Raw genomic sequence first — 15,924 nt, forward strand, 5'->3', positions numbered from 1 at the left:
TCTCACCTGAGCTGGGTGTCCCCCGCCCCCCGGGCCGCCTCCTGCCCCGGCCGCCCCGCTCCCACTTCCTCCCGCCGCCCCGCCCCTTCCACATTCCTGTCCCGCCGGGCCAGCCCCGCGCCCGCCGCAGCCAGCCCGCCGCGCACCACCCGCCGCTCCGCGCACGGCTGTCGGCCCGCCAGCCCGGGATGAAGGCGGCCCAGGCTGCGGGAGAGGAGGCGCCGCTGAGCGGGCGCTCGGTCAAAGTGGTCCTGGTGGGGGACGGGGGCTGCGGGAAGACCTCGCTGATGATGGTCTTCGCCGACGGGGCCTTCCCAGAGGTGAGTGCCCTCGCCCTGGCTTGGCCTTGCCTTGTCCCCGCGCTGGGACGCGCTAGTGTGCGGGTTGGCCAAGAAATCCCTCGAAATACCTACCCAGTTCCAGCCTCCTGGGGCGCGCGCGCGGGGGTGGGGGTGGGTGTCCCAACAGACGAGCCTGGGGTCGAAGGCAGAGTTTTTCAGATTAGCCAGTAGGGGCGAAGTGGAACTAATGGCACTTAGGGGGAGGGGTGTCACAGGGACTGAATTAGGCCACCTGGGGAAATCGCGAATCCTAAGAGAGCAAGCAGTATGTGTCACAACTGGGCTAAAGAGAGTGAGGACTTTGGAGCCAGACTGGCAGCAGTCAAACCAAGCCTTTTTGCCTCTTACAGCTGTGTGCCTTTGGTCAGGTCCCTTACCCTCTCTGTGCCTGTTTCCTTAACTGCATGATAGGACTGACAGTCCCTACCTGAATTCATAGAAGAGCGAGTGGATAGAGGTCAAGAGCTCAGCTCCAAGTCTGCATGCAGGAAGGACTCACTGAAAGTTGATAAATGATGTCCCCCGGGAGACACAGCTCTTCTCCAGCCCTGGCCACTATGGTGCAAACCCCATGCTTCTCTCTAGAGAGGAGGATGGGGAACATAGACCCTTCTCTGAAGAGCCCTGTCCGACTCATGGCTTGCTTTGACTCTAAGTCTCAGCTTCTCAGAGCAACCTCCAGGGAGGGAAGGGAGTTGGGAAGGTGAGGCAGAAGGCGGATGGACAGACAGCTCAGTGCTGTACCTGGTACGGCCTGGCTCTCTGGGCTTGTCACTGTGAGCCCTCCGGGACAAGCTCATTGGCTGAGCCCACTTCCTGGGCCTCCATGAGGAGTGGGATTTCTAGGTGCTGGAGTTTGCCTCCAGCAGCACGGCTTCTTCCCTTCCCGCCTCTGGAATTGTGCAGAGCCAGGCAGTCTAACCGAGGAGCCCGAGAAGCTGGTCTGGTAAACAGCGCCAGGGCTCGCCTGCACTCTGTACCAGTGAGCTGTTGGTTGTTATGTTTTTGTTCTTAGACAGAATGTGTCCTGTATAGGCCTTGAATGCTCAATCCTCCCGGCTCTTGCCCCGAGGGTTGCTGGGATTGCATGTGAGTGCCACCATACCCAGCTCAGAGCCTTTGGTTTTGTGGTTTGCAAAGCTGACATCACCTCCTTTGACCAGTTACACCATTTTTTGAAGTGGCGATTGTTTTCAGGCCTCTAGGTGCTGCCCATGGAAACCATTGGGCAGCCAGGGGATCAGAGGAGGGCACCTCAAGACAGAGGAGGAGGGCTCAGCAACACTGTCCTGGGTCAGACATTCTAGATGGTGACGCTGACCGCAGGGCCCATACTGATTTCATATGGAAACACCTTGTAAGTCGTGAACTGTGTGTGTTTTACAGGGCACATCGGTGGCGTGACAGAAGAGCAGAATAGTCGGGGGGGGGGGGGGGGGGCAACTTTGCCCTTGTTCTCCCTTTATCTGGGAGGTCCCTGGCAGAAGAGAGGGCTCTTCTTAGTTACTTTTAATTAGTTAACAAGTTAGTTTTGTTCCGTTTTTGAGACAACGTCTCCATATGTAGCCTAGGTTCATCTAAAATCAATGATCCTCCTGCCTCTGCTGCCATAGTGTTGGGATTACAGGTGTGTAACACCACTACTTCTGGTTGTCTCTTTGTTTTGTCTTTCTGGGACAGGGTTTCTATGTGTATGTAACCCTGGCCATCCTAGAACTCCATCTGTAGACCAGGCTAGCCTCGAACTCAGAGATTCACCTGCTTCTGCCTCCCAAGTGCTGGTTTGTTTTTTGAGACAAGGTCTCAAGTAGTCCAGGCTGACCTCAGATTCAATATGTAGCCAAGGATGCCTCCACCTTCCAAGTATTGCAATTACAGGTAGCACCATTTGAGAAGAACATGGGGGTAGCTCTGATCTGGACCACAGGTCGCCTTGCCATCCGCAGGGCACTCCATGACCTCTGAGCCACCACTGCTGTCTATTGGCCCAGCCTCAGCCTCTTCTGCCTCAGCAGCCCTAAAAGCCCAGGGAGCCAGCGGCCTGGAGGCTTGGGGTCCTGTCTTCCAGGCTTGCAGCAAAGGGCAGAGAAGAGGACACGCTGGAAATGTGGAGCAGCCTGTGACCCTCACTGGCTGTGACCCAACTTCAGGTTCAAGGCAGAAGGGGCAAAATAGAGCTTATGGGGCAGGGAGAGAGAGACATCAGTCCCCAAGAAGTCTCAGCTGGCATTGAGAAAGCAACCATTCCTAGGAGCCTACAAGGCTGGGCCAGGAGGTGGGAGAGAGCACCCAGCCTGCAGAACCAGCCAGGTCTGAAGTCCTTCTCAGGCTGCTCCAGTTTCCGTGGGCGTCCCGCCGGGGAACCCTGTCCTGTTATGGTTACCTGTCTGTGAACCCCAGGAGGGCAGGCCCGGGGCTGAGTCACCTCTGTCCTGGGTCAGCCTAGGCCAGGCCTTATGTCTCTGACTGAGCAAAACTGAACAGATAAGATTAGGCACTTCTGCCTGGGGGGGCGGGGGGGGGGGGGGGGGGGGGTCAAAGAACACCACAAAAGGTAGAGATAAAGTCACATTCCGAAGCAAGGGGTGGGGTGGTGGCACTTCTCAGCGACAGGAATACAGCCCCTTCCAGCTCACATCTGGTCTGTCTGATGCCAGGAGCAAGAATTGGTGACTTCAGAAGAGGCAGGTGGCTGGTGTAGCCCCTGAAGACCGGCAACTCTGCTTCTGCCTAGCCCAGCTAGTGCGTGGCCCTAGGCGGGTCACTTTCCTCAGAGCCTCTGGCGCTCTGCCGAGGTTGTAGGAGTCCAAGAGAAGAGCCTTAGCAGTAGACTGGGGCCATCTTCACGGGCTTGTGAAGCACTGGCCTGTGTCTCCCCAGAGATTTGTTAGGGGCCATCCTGAAGCTCAGCTCTGAGCTCTATCCCCTAGCCCACGTATTTTATTTTTAATTACATTTATTTATTATGATGGGTGACCACATTGGGGTCTCTGATGCAGAGGTCAGTGTCGTCACAGTGACAGCTCCTTGCTCTAGAGCACAGGCCAGAGGCTACAGGTGGGGATGGGAAAAGGAACAGCCAGAGGGATGGATAGGGCTGTTGTGGATACTGCCAACCAGTGAGTAGTGACTATCCATGCTGGACCAGGTCTTCCCTTGGCATCCCGAGGTGACACTCTCTTAACCAGTGACGGTGCAGGCCCAAGGCCACACAGAGCTGGTAGTTGTCAGGGCCGGGTCCTAAACCAAGTTCATCTGATCTCAAAGCCAGTGCTGTTCTCACATTCTCTTCTCCTCCAGTAGGAAAAATGCCCAAGGGAAGAGGGACCCAAGCATGTAAAGAGGGATAGGAAGGCAGGGTGGCCCTTGTCTGTTCCTGTCCACTCCTATTGGTATAGGGGTGACAGACTATCCATGCCGACTTCTCCATTTTTCCCCAGGTGACTACTCTACCCTCTACTGCGTGGCCTCCCAGGTGCCCTAGAGAACATACTGACCCGTCACTATGACTGCCCCTCCCAGCTGGCCAGGGCCTGACTCAGAGGACTGGCAGGCGCTCTGGCCATCACAAAGACAGGCATGAAGTCCTCCTGAGTCATAGGCAGGTACAGACCCTGCCCGACATGGGCAAGGAAGAGACTAGGGATCCCCACACTATGACCCCACCAGCCAGCCCTGGCCAAGTGATAGAAGCCTAAGGGGTCCAATACAGGAGGTTAAGCCTGCCATCCTAGCACTCAGGAGGCCGAGGCTGGAAAATTGCAGTAAGTTCCAGGCCATCCTGGGCTACACAGTGAGAACCTGTCTAAGAAAGGGGGGGGGGGGAGAAAGAGAGAGATGGAGGGGGAGGGAGGAAGGAAGGAAAAAAGAAAAAAAGGAGAGAGGGAGTGGGAGACCGCTCATCAGGTAAAGGCACTTGCCACCAATTCTGACAACCTGAGTTCCATCCCAGGACCCACTTAGCAGGAGATCACACACGCGTGAGGATTGTCCTAGGACCTCTACATGGGTACTCTGACAAGCGTGCCCCTCCCCGATAAATAAATGTGATTTAAAACAATCAGGGCTAGGGATAGAGCTCAGTTGGTGAGTGCTTACCCGGCATGCCTAAAGTCCTGGGTTCAGTCCCCACCATCGCATAAAACCTGCCTGTGTTCGCAGCATTCAGGAGCTGAAAGCAAGAGGGTCGTAAGTCCAAGGTACTCCTTGGCTGTATGAGACCCTGGTTCAAATAATAAAGTAGTAACAAGACTAGGGCGTCCAGGGCTGCTCACAGCCGAAGACTCCAGATGTAGCAGTTAGGCCCACTTCATTACTGCGGCTCAGGCCACACTCTGCAGAGGTTCCTAGCTCCTCATCTAGCTCTCAAACCTGTCAGTCCACTCTTCAGCCATTGTAGAGAGGGTGCACCTCCAAATCTGAGACACAGCAGGTAGGTGTGGGGCTTTAGAGGGGGCAGGTGAGAGAAAAGGAGCCCCAGTGCCTTCTGAATCAGGGAGGCCAGCCAGTCTGCAAGGGACAGACCGGGAGGGGATAGGGGACTGTCTTAGTCAGGGTTTCTATTACTGCAATGAAACATCATGACCAAAAAGAAAGTTGGGGAGGAAAGGGTTTATTTGGCTCACACTTCCACATCACTGTTCATCATTAAAGGAAGTCAGGACAGCAACTCAAGCAGAGCAGGAACCCGGGGCAGCAGCTGCTGCAGAGGCCATGAAGGGGTGCTGCTTACTGGCTTGCTCCCCATGGCTTGCTCAGCCTGCTTTCTTATAGAACCCAGGACCACCAGCCTATTTGCTTTTTTCAAGACAGGGTCTCTCTGTGTAGCCCTGGCTGTCCTGGAACTCACTCTACAAACCAGGCTGACTTTGAACTCACAGAGATCTGCCTGCCTCTCCTCCTGAGTGCTGGGATTAAAGGCGTGCACCACCACCGCCTGGAGGCAGGAGGATCACACTGAGTTTGAGACCAGCCTGAGCTAGAGTGAGACCTTGTCTCAAAAAGCACAGGGCCTGGAGATATGGCTCAGAGGGTACAGGTTCCAACCATCGAGCCTGATGACCCGAGTTTAATCCCTAGTTTGTCCTCCGCATGGTGAGAGGACAGAGTCAACCTTTGTGGATCGTCCTCTGACTTCTATTCCAGGACACGTGTGCACACGCTGAATGTTAAAAGGAAAAGAAACAGCAAAGCAGCGGGGTGTGTGCTGCACACCTGCACCACCGTCAGCTGGAAGTAGACATGGGAAGATGAGGAGCTGAAGGGCCTCTCAGGTCCACTGTGAGTCTAGGCTATCCTTAAAGACTACAGAAGACCCTATCTCAAGAAAACAAAAAATAACCCCACAAAACCCCAATACTCCGTACATACACACACCAAGAGTTATGACGGGCACAGTAGTGTACACCTGTATTCCCATCAGACTAGCCTGAACTACAAAGTTAGACTCTGTCCTACAAAATAATAACGGGACTAGGGAGATGGCTCAGTGGTTACGAGTACATATAGCTCTTGCAGGACAGTGGTGGAGCATACCTTTAATCCCAGCACTCCAGAGGCAGACGCAGGCAGATCTCTGAGTTCAAGGCCAGCCTGGTCTATAGAGCGAGATCCAGGACAGCCAAAGGCTACACAGTGAGAACCTGTCTCAGAAGAAAAAGAAAGGAAGGAAGGATGGAAGAAAAGCTAGATCTCATGGAGGCATTTTCTCAATTGAGGTTCCCTCCTTTCAGATAACTCTAGTTTCTGTGTCAGGTTAACATAAGACTAGCCCTCACAGACACTGTGCCCTGGGTGACCCACTCAAGAGAGGACACAACAGAGCCTACATGGGAGGGATTAGGAAAGGCAGGCTGGGACAAGGAGTATATGACAGGAGTCTGTTAGGATTTTAAGAGATTGAGAGGAGCCACACATGGTGATATGTCTCTAATTCCAGTATTCAGGAGGCAAAAACCAAAGGATTGTTAAGTTCTGAGTGAAACTGGGCTACACAGCAAGATCCCATCTCAAAAAGAATGGGGGAAAAAAGAGGCCAGGCATCATGGCTCACGCCTTTAATCCCAGAACTCAAGAGGTAAAGGCAGGTGGATTTCTGTATGTTCTAGGCCAACCTGGTCTATGGTGCAAGTTCCAAGCCAGTCAGGGTCACACAATGAGACCATGTCTCAAAAGCTCAAAAAAGGGGGCTAGAGAGATAGTTCAGGACCTGTTGCTTTTGAGAGGACCCCAAATCCATATGGTGGCTCACAACTGTCAGTGACTCTAGTTCCTGGGGGATCTGCTTTCTTCTGACCTCGTGGGCATGTGGCACACACATGGTACACATTTATTCATGTAGGCAAAAACCACACACATACAACAAAATCTTTTTTTTAAATAAAGGAGCCGGTCATGTTAATTCCAGTACTTGAGAGGTAGAGGCAGGTGGATTTACATAGTGAGTTTCAGGGATATGTTGAGAGACCGTCTCAAAATAAATGAATAAACAAATAATTTTTTTTTGCAATTGTAACCATTTTTAAGTTCACAATTCAGTGGCATGAATTACATTCAAGATATGAATTACACTCATGATCCTCATTAATTACACTCATGATATTAATTACATTTGTGCTATTCATTGATTACATTCACAGTATTCATTCAATAACTATATTTATGATATTCATTAATTACATCAATTATATTGAACAAATTTATTTATTTATTTGGGTTTTTTGAGACAGGGTTTCTCTGTGTAGCTTTGCGCCTTTCCTGGAACTCACTTGGTAGCCCAGACTGGCCTTGAACTCACAGAGATCCGCCTGGCTCTGCCTCCCGAGTGCTGGGATTAAAGGCGTGTGCCACTGCCGCCCGGCTGTTAAGGAATTGTCTTAGTCACTGTTCTTTTGCTGTGAAGAGACACCATGACCAAGGCAACTCTTACAAAAGAAAGCGTTCAATTGAGGGCTTGTTTACAGGTTCAGAGGTTTAGTCCGTTATCATCATGGCGGGGAGCATGTCAGCACATAAGCAGACATCGTGCTGGAGAAGTAGCTGAGAAGTCTACATCGGACCTGCAGGAAAAAAGAGCAGGCCTGGTGGTGCTTGCTTGTAATCCCAGTACTCAAGAGGCTGAGCCAGGAGGATTGCCATTAGTTCAGGGCTAGTCTAGGCTAACAAGACCCCAGACCAAAGGGAGAACCTATCTAAAATGAGGTGGGGGGAGTAAAGGAGACCCCAAAAAACTGACAGACTGAGCTCCCCAAGACAGACTGAGTCTTTTTTAGTTAGTCTAGGATCCTCGGTGCCCAGAACTAGGCCTAGAGAAAGGCCTTATGTTTGCTAGATGGATATATGAATGCACCAGGGAAGAAGCAGGTGTGGGTTAATGTCATCCTGGGAGAAGGGGAGCACACATGAGAGCTCTCACACACATGAGAGCTCTCACACACACATGAGAGCTCACACACATGAGAGCTCACACACACACATGAGAGCTCTCACACACACATGAGAGCTCACAACACACACATGAGAGCTCACACACACATGAGAGCTCACAACACACACGAGAGCTCTCACACACACATGAGAGCTCTCACACACACATGAGAGCTCTCACACACACATGAGAGCTCACAACACACACGAGAGCTCCCACACACACATGAGAGCTCACACACATGAAAGCTCACGCATGGACACAGGACAAAGCTAACACCAGTAGCCAGCGTGTATGGGGTGCTTATTTTGTGCCAGGCTGTGTGCCAAGTACTCTGCCCGGACCATTTCATTGACTCCTTGTAGCAATATTCTGCCCCTACCCCAAGGACTTCATCTTTCCCTTGATAATCAAGGAAAACAAGGCCAGCGAAGGCGAGGCGTTCGTGGCACCAGGCGCTAAGCTTTTCCCCAAGGCTGGTCACTGTGACGCTGGGAGCCTTGTCAGAAACAACCACAATGAGGGGGTTATATGGAGGTATTCCCGGGCTCTGGCTTGCCCCAAATCCCTCAAAAGCTTCCTTAACTGTCCTCCTTCTTCTTCAGAGCTACAGCCCCACGGTGTTTGAGCGCTATAATGTCACTCTGCAAATGAAGGGTAAACCTGTGCACCTCCAAATCTGGGACACAGCAGGTAGGTATGGGGCTTTAGGAGGGGCAAGGAAGAGAAGCAAATCCCCAGTGGCTTCTGAACCAGGGAGGCCAGCCAGGCTCCGGGAAACAGGCACTGGCATCAGGAGGGGCCCCAGGACCCAAACCCTCCACCTTTATGTGCCAACTTCCCCAAGCTTTGTATCCTGAACTTAGCTTCTCTAAGACCCCCTGACCTTGGTCTGTGCCCTCCAGCCTCCCAGCCTTGCCCATACATGGGTTGGTTAACTCAAAACTAAACTTAAGGAGACCCAGCACCCCTCTTATAGTCGACCTGCTAAGACCCCTTTGTTGGGATCACATCTGTCCCTGCCCTCACTGCACAAGCAAGGCAAAGTGGGTTCCTAAGCCTGGCCTCTGCCTCACCCTCACTCATTGAACAGGGTCTTCCAGCAATGGCTTCTCCAGGCCAAGGCTGCCACATCTCACAGGCAAGCCAAATAAGAGCCACCCCCAGGGGACATCCACATGATGTATAAAACTTGACTCTACCCTGTAAAAGCCCGGGTCTGCTAAGGTGCCCTCCCTGATGTTGGGGAGATGCTGAGAGCAGGAAGGAAGACCAGGGTGACTCCTCTCCTTTGCCTAGGGCAAGATGACTATGACCGCCTCCGGCCCTTGTTCTATCCTGATGCCAACGTCTTGCTCCTCTGCTTCGATGTGACGAGTCCAAACAGCTTTGACAATGTCTCCAACAGGGTAGGTGCTGGGGTGAGGGAAGCGTGACTTCAACACTCCTCAGGCCGCTGCTCATCACCCTTTACCCTGTCAGCTGTCAAAGCCGGGCAGGCCTGGGGCTGAACAGATGGCTCAGTGGTTAAGAGGGCGTACTAAACTGGGCATGTGCCTTTAATCCCAGCACTAGGGAGGCAGAGGCATGTGTATTTCTGTGAGTTTGAGAGGCCAGCCTGATTTACATAGTGAGTTTCAAGTCATTCAGGGATACAATGAGATCCTGTCTTTAAAAAAATAATACTACTAATAAAAAAATCTGGGTGGTGGTGGCATACACCTTTAATCCCAGCACTTAAAGGGCAGAGGCAGAGGCAGGCAGATCTCTGTGAGTTTGAGGCCCCAGCCTGGTCTACAAGGTGAGTTTCGGACAGCCAGAGCTGTTACACAGAGAAATTATCTCGAAGAAAAAAAAAGAGCATGTGTTGTTTGCAGACAACCAGTTCCCAACACCTATGTCAGAGCGCTCAAGACCACCTAGAACTCTAGCTTCAGGGACTCTGACGTCCTCTTCTGGACTATACAGGCACATACATATACACATACACTATTTTTAAAAATAATAAAGAGGGGGGCTGGAGAGATGGCTCAGAGGTTGCTCTTCCAGAGGTTCTGAGTTCAATTCCCAGCAACCACATGGTGACTCACAACCATCTATAATGAGATCTGGCGCCCTCTTCTGGCGTGTAAGCATACATGGAGGCAGAATATTGTATACATGATATATAAACAAATTAAAATAATAATAAAGATGCTAGAGAGATGGCTCAGTAGTTAAGAGCACTTGTTGAGCCAGGTGGTGGTGACGCACGCCTTTAATCCCAGCATTTGGGAGGCAGAGGCAAGTGGATCTCTGAGATCGAGGCCAGCCTGGTCTACAGAGTGAGTTCCAGGATAGCAAGGACTAAACAGAGAAATCCTGTTTTGAAAAAACAAAATAAATAAATAAGTAAATAAATGGCACTTGATGCTCTTACAGAAAACCCAGGGTTTTAGTTCCCTGCATCCACAACCATCCCTAACTCCAGCTCTAGGGGATCAGACACCTTCTTCTGAACTCCATAGGCATCAGACATGTATGTGTTATACATACATGCAGGCAAAACACTCATATATGGAGGGGGGAAGCACACACCTTTAATCCAGCATTTGAGAGGCAGAAGCAGGGGGATTTCTGTGAGTTCAAGGCTATCCTAGTCTACAAAGTGAGTTCCAGAACAGCCAGGACTGTTACACAGAGAAATCCTGTGTTGAGAAAACAAAACAAACAACACTCATACATATAAATTATACTAAAAAAATTTTTTTAAAGTGCTGGGGCCTGGAAATGACTCAGGTTAAGAGCACTGGCTGCTCTTCCAGAGGACCTGGTTCGATTCCTGGCACCTACATGGTGGTTTCTAACTGTAACTCCTGGCCCAGGTGGTTTATAACTGTAATGCCCTCTTCTGGCCTCCACAGACACAGCATCCACACACATAAAGGAAAAAAAAAATTTAAAGTGCCAGGCATGGTGGCACGTGCCTTTAATCCCAGCACCCAGGAAGCAGAGGCAGGCAGATCTCTAGGAGTTTGAGGCCAGACTGTGAAACCCTGTCTAAAAACAAAAAACAAAAACAAACAAAAAGAGGTTGGCAGGTCCTAGATGAGTCTGCTGGGCTTGATATATACATAGATAACGTGAGGCCCAGAACAGGGCAGCAGCTTGTCTGGGGTCACATAGAAATGTGGCCTGTCCTCTGGCTCACTCTGGCTCCGTGCCTGTCCTCAGCTACAGGATAAACACTGGTTCTTTCCCTTTTGACTCTGCTGAGAATGCTGGGTGACTCAGAGGCTGTCTCCCTAGCCTGGGCCTGCTGGAGGTCACGAGAACTATAAAGTCCAATTCTAGCAGCTCTCAGCACCCCACTCCATGTCTCCCCTGCTGATAGCAGCCTCTCATGATGCTCGAGAATCAAGAGCGGTTCTCAAGGCTACCCTCAAGGGTCAATGCTTTGAGTTCCTCTGCCCAGCCATGGCACAGCCCTTCACCCACTGCTTGCCGAGACCTCCACAGAAACAATACATTGCAAGGTTCCCTTGGGCAGTGACAGCGCTAACAAAGACAGCAATAAGGATATGGCAGCAACAACATTTATTAAGAACTTGCCATGTTTAAAAAAAAAAAAAAAGAACTTGCAGGCCGGGCAGTGGTGGTGCACGCCTTTAATCCCAGCACTCGGGAGGCAGAGCCAGGCAGATCTCTGTGAGTTCGAGGCCAGCCTGGTCTACAGAGGGAGATCCAGGACAGGCACCAAAACTATGCAGAGAAACCCTGTCTCGAAAAACAAAACAAAACAAAACAAAACAAAAAAAAAAAAAAAAAAGAAGAAGAACTTGCTGTGTGATGGGCACTGTTCTAGCATGTACATGGATTTATTTGTTCAATTACCTTCATGACAACCATATAGAGTCGAGATACTGTCATTCTCGGATTGAATCACTTTCTATTAAAGTGGCAACTCTGGGGCCAGAGCCTGGGCAGTGGCCACATGCATTCCTTCAGAGCTCCTGCTTGAGCACATCTCTGGACCAGGCCTGTTATGGGCATGAGGGATGAGGAGGGATACTGGTACCTGGGATGCAGTGGCAGCAGTGGGTAGACTCCGAATCCTCCTAGAAGGCAGAGCCCCAGGATTTGCTGATGGATGAGAGAGAAGTTGGACCAGAGCACGCAGGAAGCAGAGTCACTACCTCCCCAGGATGAGGAGCAGCCTGGGATGGGGGGAGTCACAGGCCTATGGTAGTTGGAATCTGTGGGTCCCCCGGAGGGAGTGTGGGGCTGGTCAGTTGGGTAGGGTACATCCAAAGGACTTGAGGAGGCCACCCAGGGAGCCAGACCAGCTAGGGGAGAGGAACCTATAGGCTGGCAGGAGAGGAGGAACAGAATGAGAGGAACCGGGAAAGCCAGAAGGACAGGTCCTGGATCTAGTGCAGACTGCTCCAAAGAAGGTGATCCTGGTGTCTAGGTTCCCACAGACTCAGCCCAGCCGAGGTCTCACAGTTGGGTTCATGGAGCCACCCAGTAGCCCCTTCCCTAAAACAGACTTGGTGGATAATGAGTGAGGTATAGCCTTTACCTTGGCCGCATTAAGTTCTAGGACCCAGAGAATTTTAGCAGCTTTTCCTGAGTGGCCCACCAAAGAGCCATATACTCCTGAAGATGAAAAACCTCCTCTGAATCCTTGGTGCCCCAGATGTGTGGTCAAGGCTAAAATAACTCAGCCCTAGTGGCCTTCTAGGGGCCTTCCCTCCTGTTGAGGCAAACATAAGGTCTTCTATGTAGCTCTGGCTAGTTTAGAACTCAGATCTGCCTGTCTCTGACTCCGGAGTACTGGGGTTCATGGGCTTGAAAGTGTGTGTCACCACACCCAGCAATTTCTTTTCTTTTTTTCTTTTGTTGAGACAGGATCTCCCTGCCTAACCCTGGCTATCTTGGAATTCACTATGTAGGCCAGACTGGTAGACCAGGCTAGCCTTGAACTCACAGAGATCCTCCTACTTCTGCCTCCAAGGTGCTGGTATTGAAGGCCTGTGCCACCATCTCTGGCTTACTTACTTTTAAATTAATGCATATTTGGCCCATTTTGGAAGGTAGCCAAAGAAGCTCTTACCTTGCTAGGGATGGAGAAAGAAGCTAGACTCTGGGCTCCACATACTGGGCTCACATCCCTCCATTTCCAATCATGTTACCAAGGATAAGTTATAAAATCCACTATGCCTTACTGACTGCATATACAGAGCTCAACTACAGAACTTGCTAGTAGGGAATAAAAATACACACAGGGGCTGGAGGAGCACTGGCTGTTCTTCTAGAGGGTTTGATTCCCAACACCCACATAATGGCTTACAACTGCCTGTAACTCCAGTTCCAGGGCATCAGACGCTCTCTTCTCACCTCCAAGGGCACCAGGCACACGTTGCACAGATATACATGCTGACAAAATGCCTGTACAACATAAAACCTTTTTTAAAAAAGAAAATTATAGCCAGGTGTGGTGCCACACACCTTTAATCCCCGCACCTAGGAGGCAGAAGCAGGCAGATCTATGAATTTGAGAGCAGCCTGGTCTACATAGTGAGTTCTAGGACAGCCAGGGATATGTAGAGAGACTCTGTCTCAAAAAGAAAGAAAGAAAAAAGAAAGAGAAAGGTGCTGGGCAGTGGTGGCAAATACCTTTAATCCCAGCACTCCAGAGGCAGATCTCTGTGAGCTCCAGACCAGCCTGGCTTACAGAGTGAGTTACAGGACAGCCAGGGCTACACAGAGAAACTGTGTCTCGCAAAACCTAAATAAATAAATTGAGAAAAGAAAATTAAATGTTGTACACACCCCTTTGTTTTCTTGTCTCAGGTCTTGAACCCTCTCTTTAGCAGAGGATGATCTTGAACTTCTGATCTTCCTACCTCCGCTTCCCCGGTGCTGGGATTACAGGCCTGGTTTATGCAGTGCCATGGTTCTGAAAACCCAGGGCTTTGTGCACGGCTAAGCAAGCACAATACCAACTGAGCTACATCCTAAACCAGGGCATGGACATTTTTAAATATTTTAAAAGTATACTAAGTACTTGCTCCTAAGTGTTAGTTCTGTTCATTGTCCTTGTTGGAGTTTAACTGAGAGAGCAGTGTCCCACTGAGGGTCAGAACTCACACACAACTCTCCCCCTTGCAGTGGTACCCAGAGGTGACACACTTCTGCAAAGGAGTGCCTATTATCGTCGTGGGCTGCAAGACAGACCTTCGCAAGGACAAGGTGCTGGTGAACAAGCTGCGCAAGAATGCGTTGGAGCCTGTGACCTACCACAGGGTAGGAAGTTAGCCCTTGGGTGAGAGGCCTCGGGGGAGGGAAACTCAAGAGATGGCTCTACTGTGCCAGGTGTGTAGCACACTCGGGTCACAGAGGATGTCAGCAGTCAGGAACTGCCAGCACTTGGAAGCAGAAAGCAGGATACTCTCTAGAAGATTCTGTCCGAAGAATGAATAGAATATGTATAGCACAAACGGGGCCCCTGAGGTCCATGTTATTTGGTCTTGGGCCCTCCTCTGCAACACATGGGTTAGTTGCCCATTGTGGGTGCCCTCGAAAAGCCCCACTTTCCACTATTGCCCTCAAGATTCCTGGCATGGCCAAAAAGACTGCAAGGAGACCAAATGTGAGTTCCAGCCTGCACCCCAACTCATAGTAGATCCTGTCTTTCCCTGGCAGGGCCATGATATGGCAAGGTCTGTGGGAGCAGTGACCTACCTTGAGTGTTCGGCTCGGCTCCATGACAACGTGGAAGCCGTCTTCCAGGAAGCGGCCGAGGTGGCTCTCAGCAGTCGCAGTCGTAACTTCTGGCGGCGGATTACCCGCAGTTTTTGCCTGGTCACCTGACTGGTTTGGAACCCACCTTGCCTCCCACTTCCCTCAGCTGGAGAAAGACACAGAGCTGACCGGCTCTGTTGACTGGGCTGGACCTAGTCCTCAGGCTGAGCCGGTAGAACCACACCTCCACAGATGGGCTCCACCGAGGCCTGGCCTCTGGACCTAGGAATCCTGGACTGAGAAAAAAAGGTTCCCAGACCCTTAGCTCTGGAACCATTAATAGACTCCCTGTGCCCGATCCTGGACTTGCATCCTGAGTCGGGTCTGCGCAGTCTGGTTTGGCGCCACCTTGTGGCTATTCTCTGAGCTGTCCCTACAGGACCTAGGGTTTTGGGACCATCCTGCCAGGGCCAACACCCTGCTCCTTCCCTGGTCATCCTATTCATCCCATTGATAAGTGTGACAATTAAAATGACATCACTTGTTATTTGTGTCCTGACTCTTGCTTCAGAGTATCTTTACACACTACTAGGTAAGGAAGAGCCCAGCCACCTAGACCTTAGGGTGGGACTTCTAGGAATCCCATCCTGAGTTCATCACTTACTTCTAAGACCTTGAAAGTTCTAGGCCTCAGCTGCCTCATCTGTAAAATGGCCAATCAGAAATTACCTCAAGCATAAGTAGTCATGAGGACCGACGCATGTAAAGAGCTTGGCAGGTACCTGGCAAGGTACACAATCTTATTTATCTAGTGTATTAGTCAGGTTTCTCCAGAAACACACACACACACTTCCTTTGAGGAATTTGCTCACAGCTGGGTGGTAATGGTGCATGTCTTTACTCCCAGGACATGGGAAGCAGAGGAATGAGGATCTCTGTGAGTTCAAGGCCATCCCTGTCTACAAAGTGAGTTCTCGGTTGGGCTGGAGAGATGGCTCAGCCGTTAAAGGCTAGCATCACAACCAAAGTGAGTTCTCGGATAGCCAGGGCTACACAGAGAAACCCTGTCAGGGGGAAGAAAAGAGTTTGCTCATTGCAGTGGGGAGATAGCCCAGTGGTGCTTTACAGGTACCAACCACACAAGCCTAACAACCTAAATTCAATCCCTAGAGCCCACATAAAAAGCCACATAAGGGGTTGGTAAGATGACTCAGCAGATAAAGGTACTCGCCACCAAGACTGCCCTAAACTCCTTGGAACTCATGTGGTAAAAGGTAGAACCGACTCCTGTAATCTGTCCTCTGACCTCCATATGCATGCCTTGGTATAAGCCCACCCAAACACATACAGTAAAACTGAAATGTTATTTAAATTTTTTTGGAGCCAGGTGGTGGTGGGTGCACGCCTTCAATCCCAGCATTTAGGAGGCAG

At 50.9% G+C, this 15,924-nt stretch overlaps 1 protein-coding gene across 1 annotated transcript; it reads left to right on the forward strand.

Annotated features, from left to right (window-relative positions):
• The first annotated feature begins 116 nt into the window (after window positions 1-116).
• On the forward strand, window positions 117-15,038 carry Rhod (ras homolog family member D). Its single transcript, XM_052713536.1, has 5 exons — window positions 117-320; window positions 8,373-8,460; window positions 9,067-9,176; window positions 13,921-14,055; window positions 14,455-15,038. Exons 1-5 carry the CDS (start codon window positions 189-191, stop codon window positions 14,620-14,622), a joined length of 633 nt encoding a protein of 210 aa, XP_052569496.1. The 5' UTR covers window positions 117-188; the 3' UTR covers window positions 14,623-15,038.
• The last annotated feature ends 886 nt before the right edge of the window (window positions 15,039-15,924 follow it).

This window comes from Peromyscus californicus, unplaced genomic scaffold (assembly GCF_007827085.1).
Source record: "Peromyscus californicus insignis strain IS unplaced genomic scaffold, ASM782708v3 Scaffold_4__1_contigs__length_199733344, whole genome shotgun sequence".
NCBI lineage: Eukaryota > Metazoa > Chordata > Mammalia > Rodentia > Cricetidae > Peromyscus > Peromyscus californicus.

Excerpts from the sequence above, each read along its gene's own strand:
- Rhod (XM_052713536.1), top strand. The coding sequence starts at position 189 with ATGAAGGCGGCCCAGGCTGCGGGAGAGGAGGCGCCGCTGAGCGGGCGC. Across the intron at positions 321-8,372 it reads CCGACGGGGCCTTCCCAGAG|AGCTACAGCCCCACGGTGTT; the intron begins GTGAGTGCCCTC and ends CTTCTTCTTCAG. Across the intron at positions 9,177-13,920 it reads TTGACAATGTCTCCAACAGG|TGGTACCCAGAGGTGACACA; the intron begins GTAGGTGCTGGG and ends TCCCCCTTGCAG.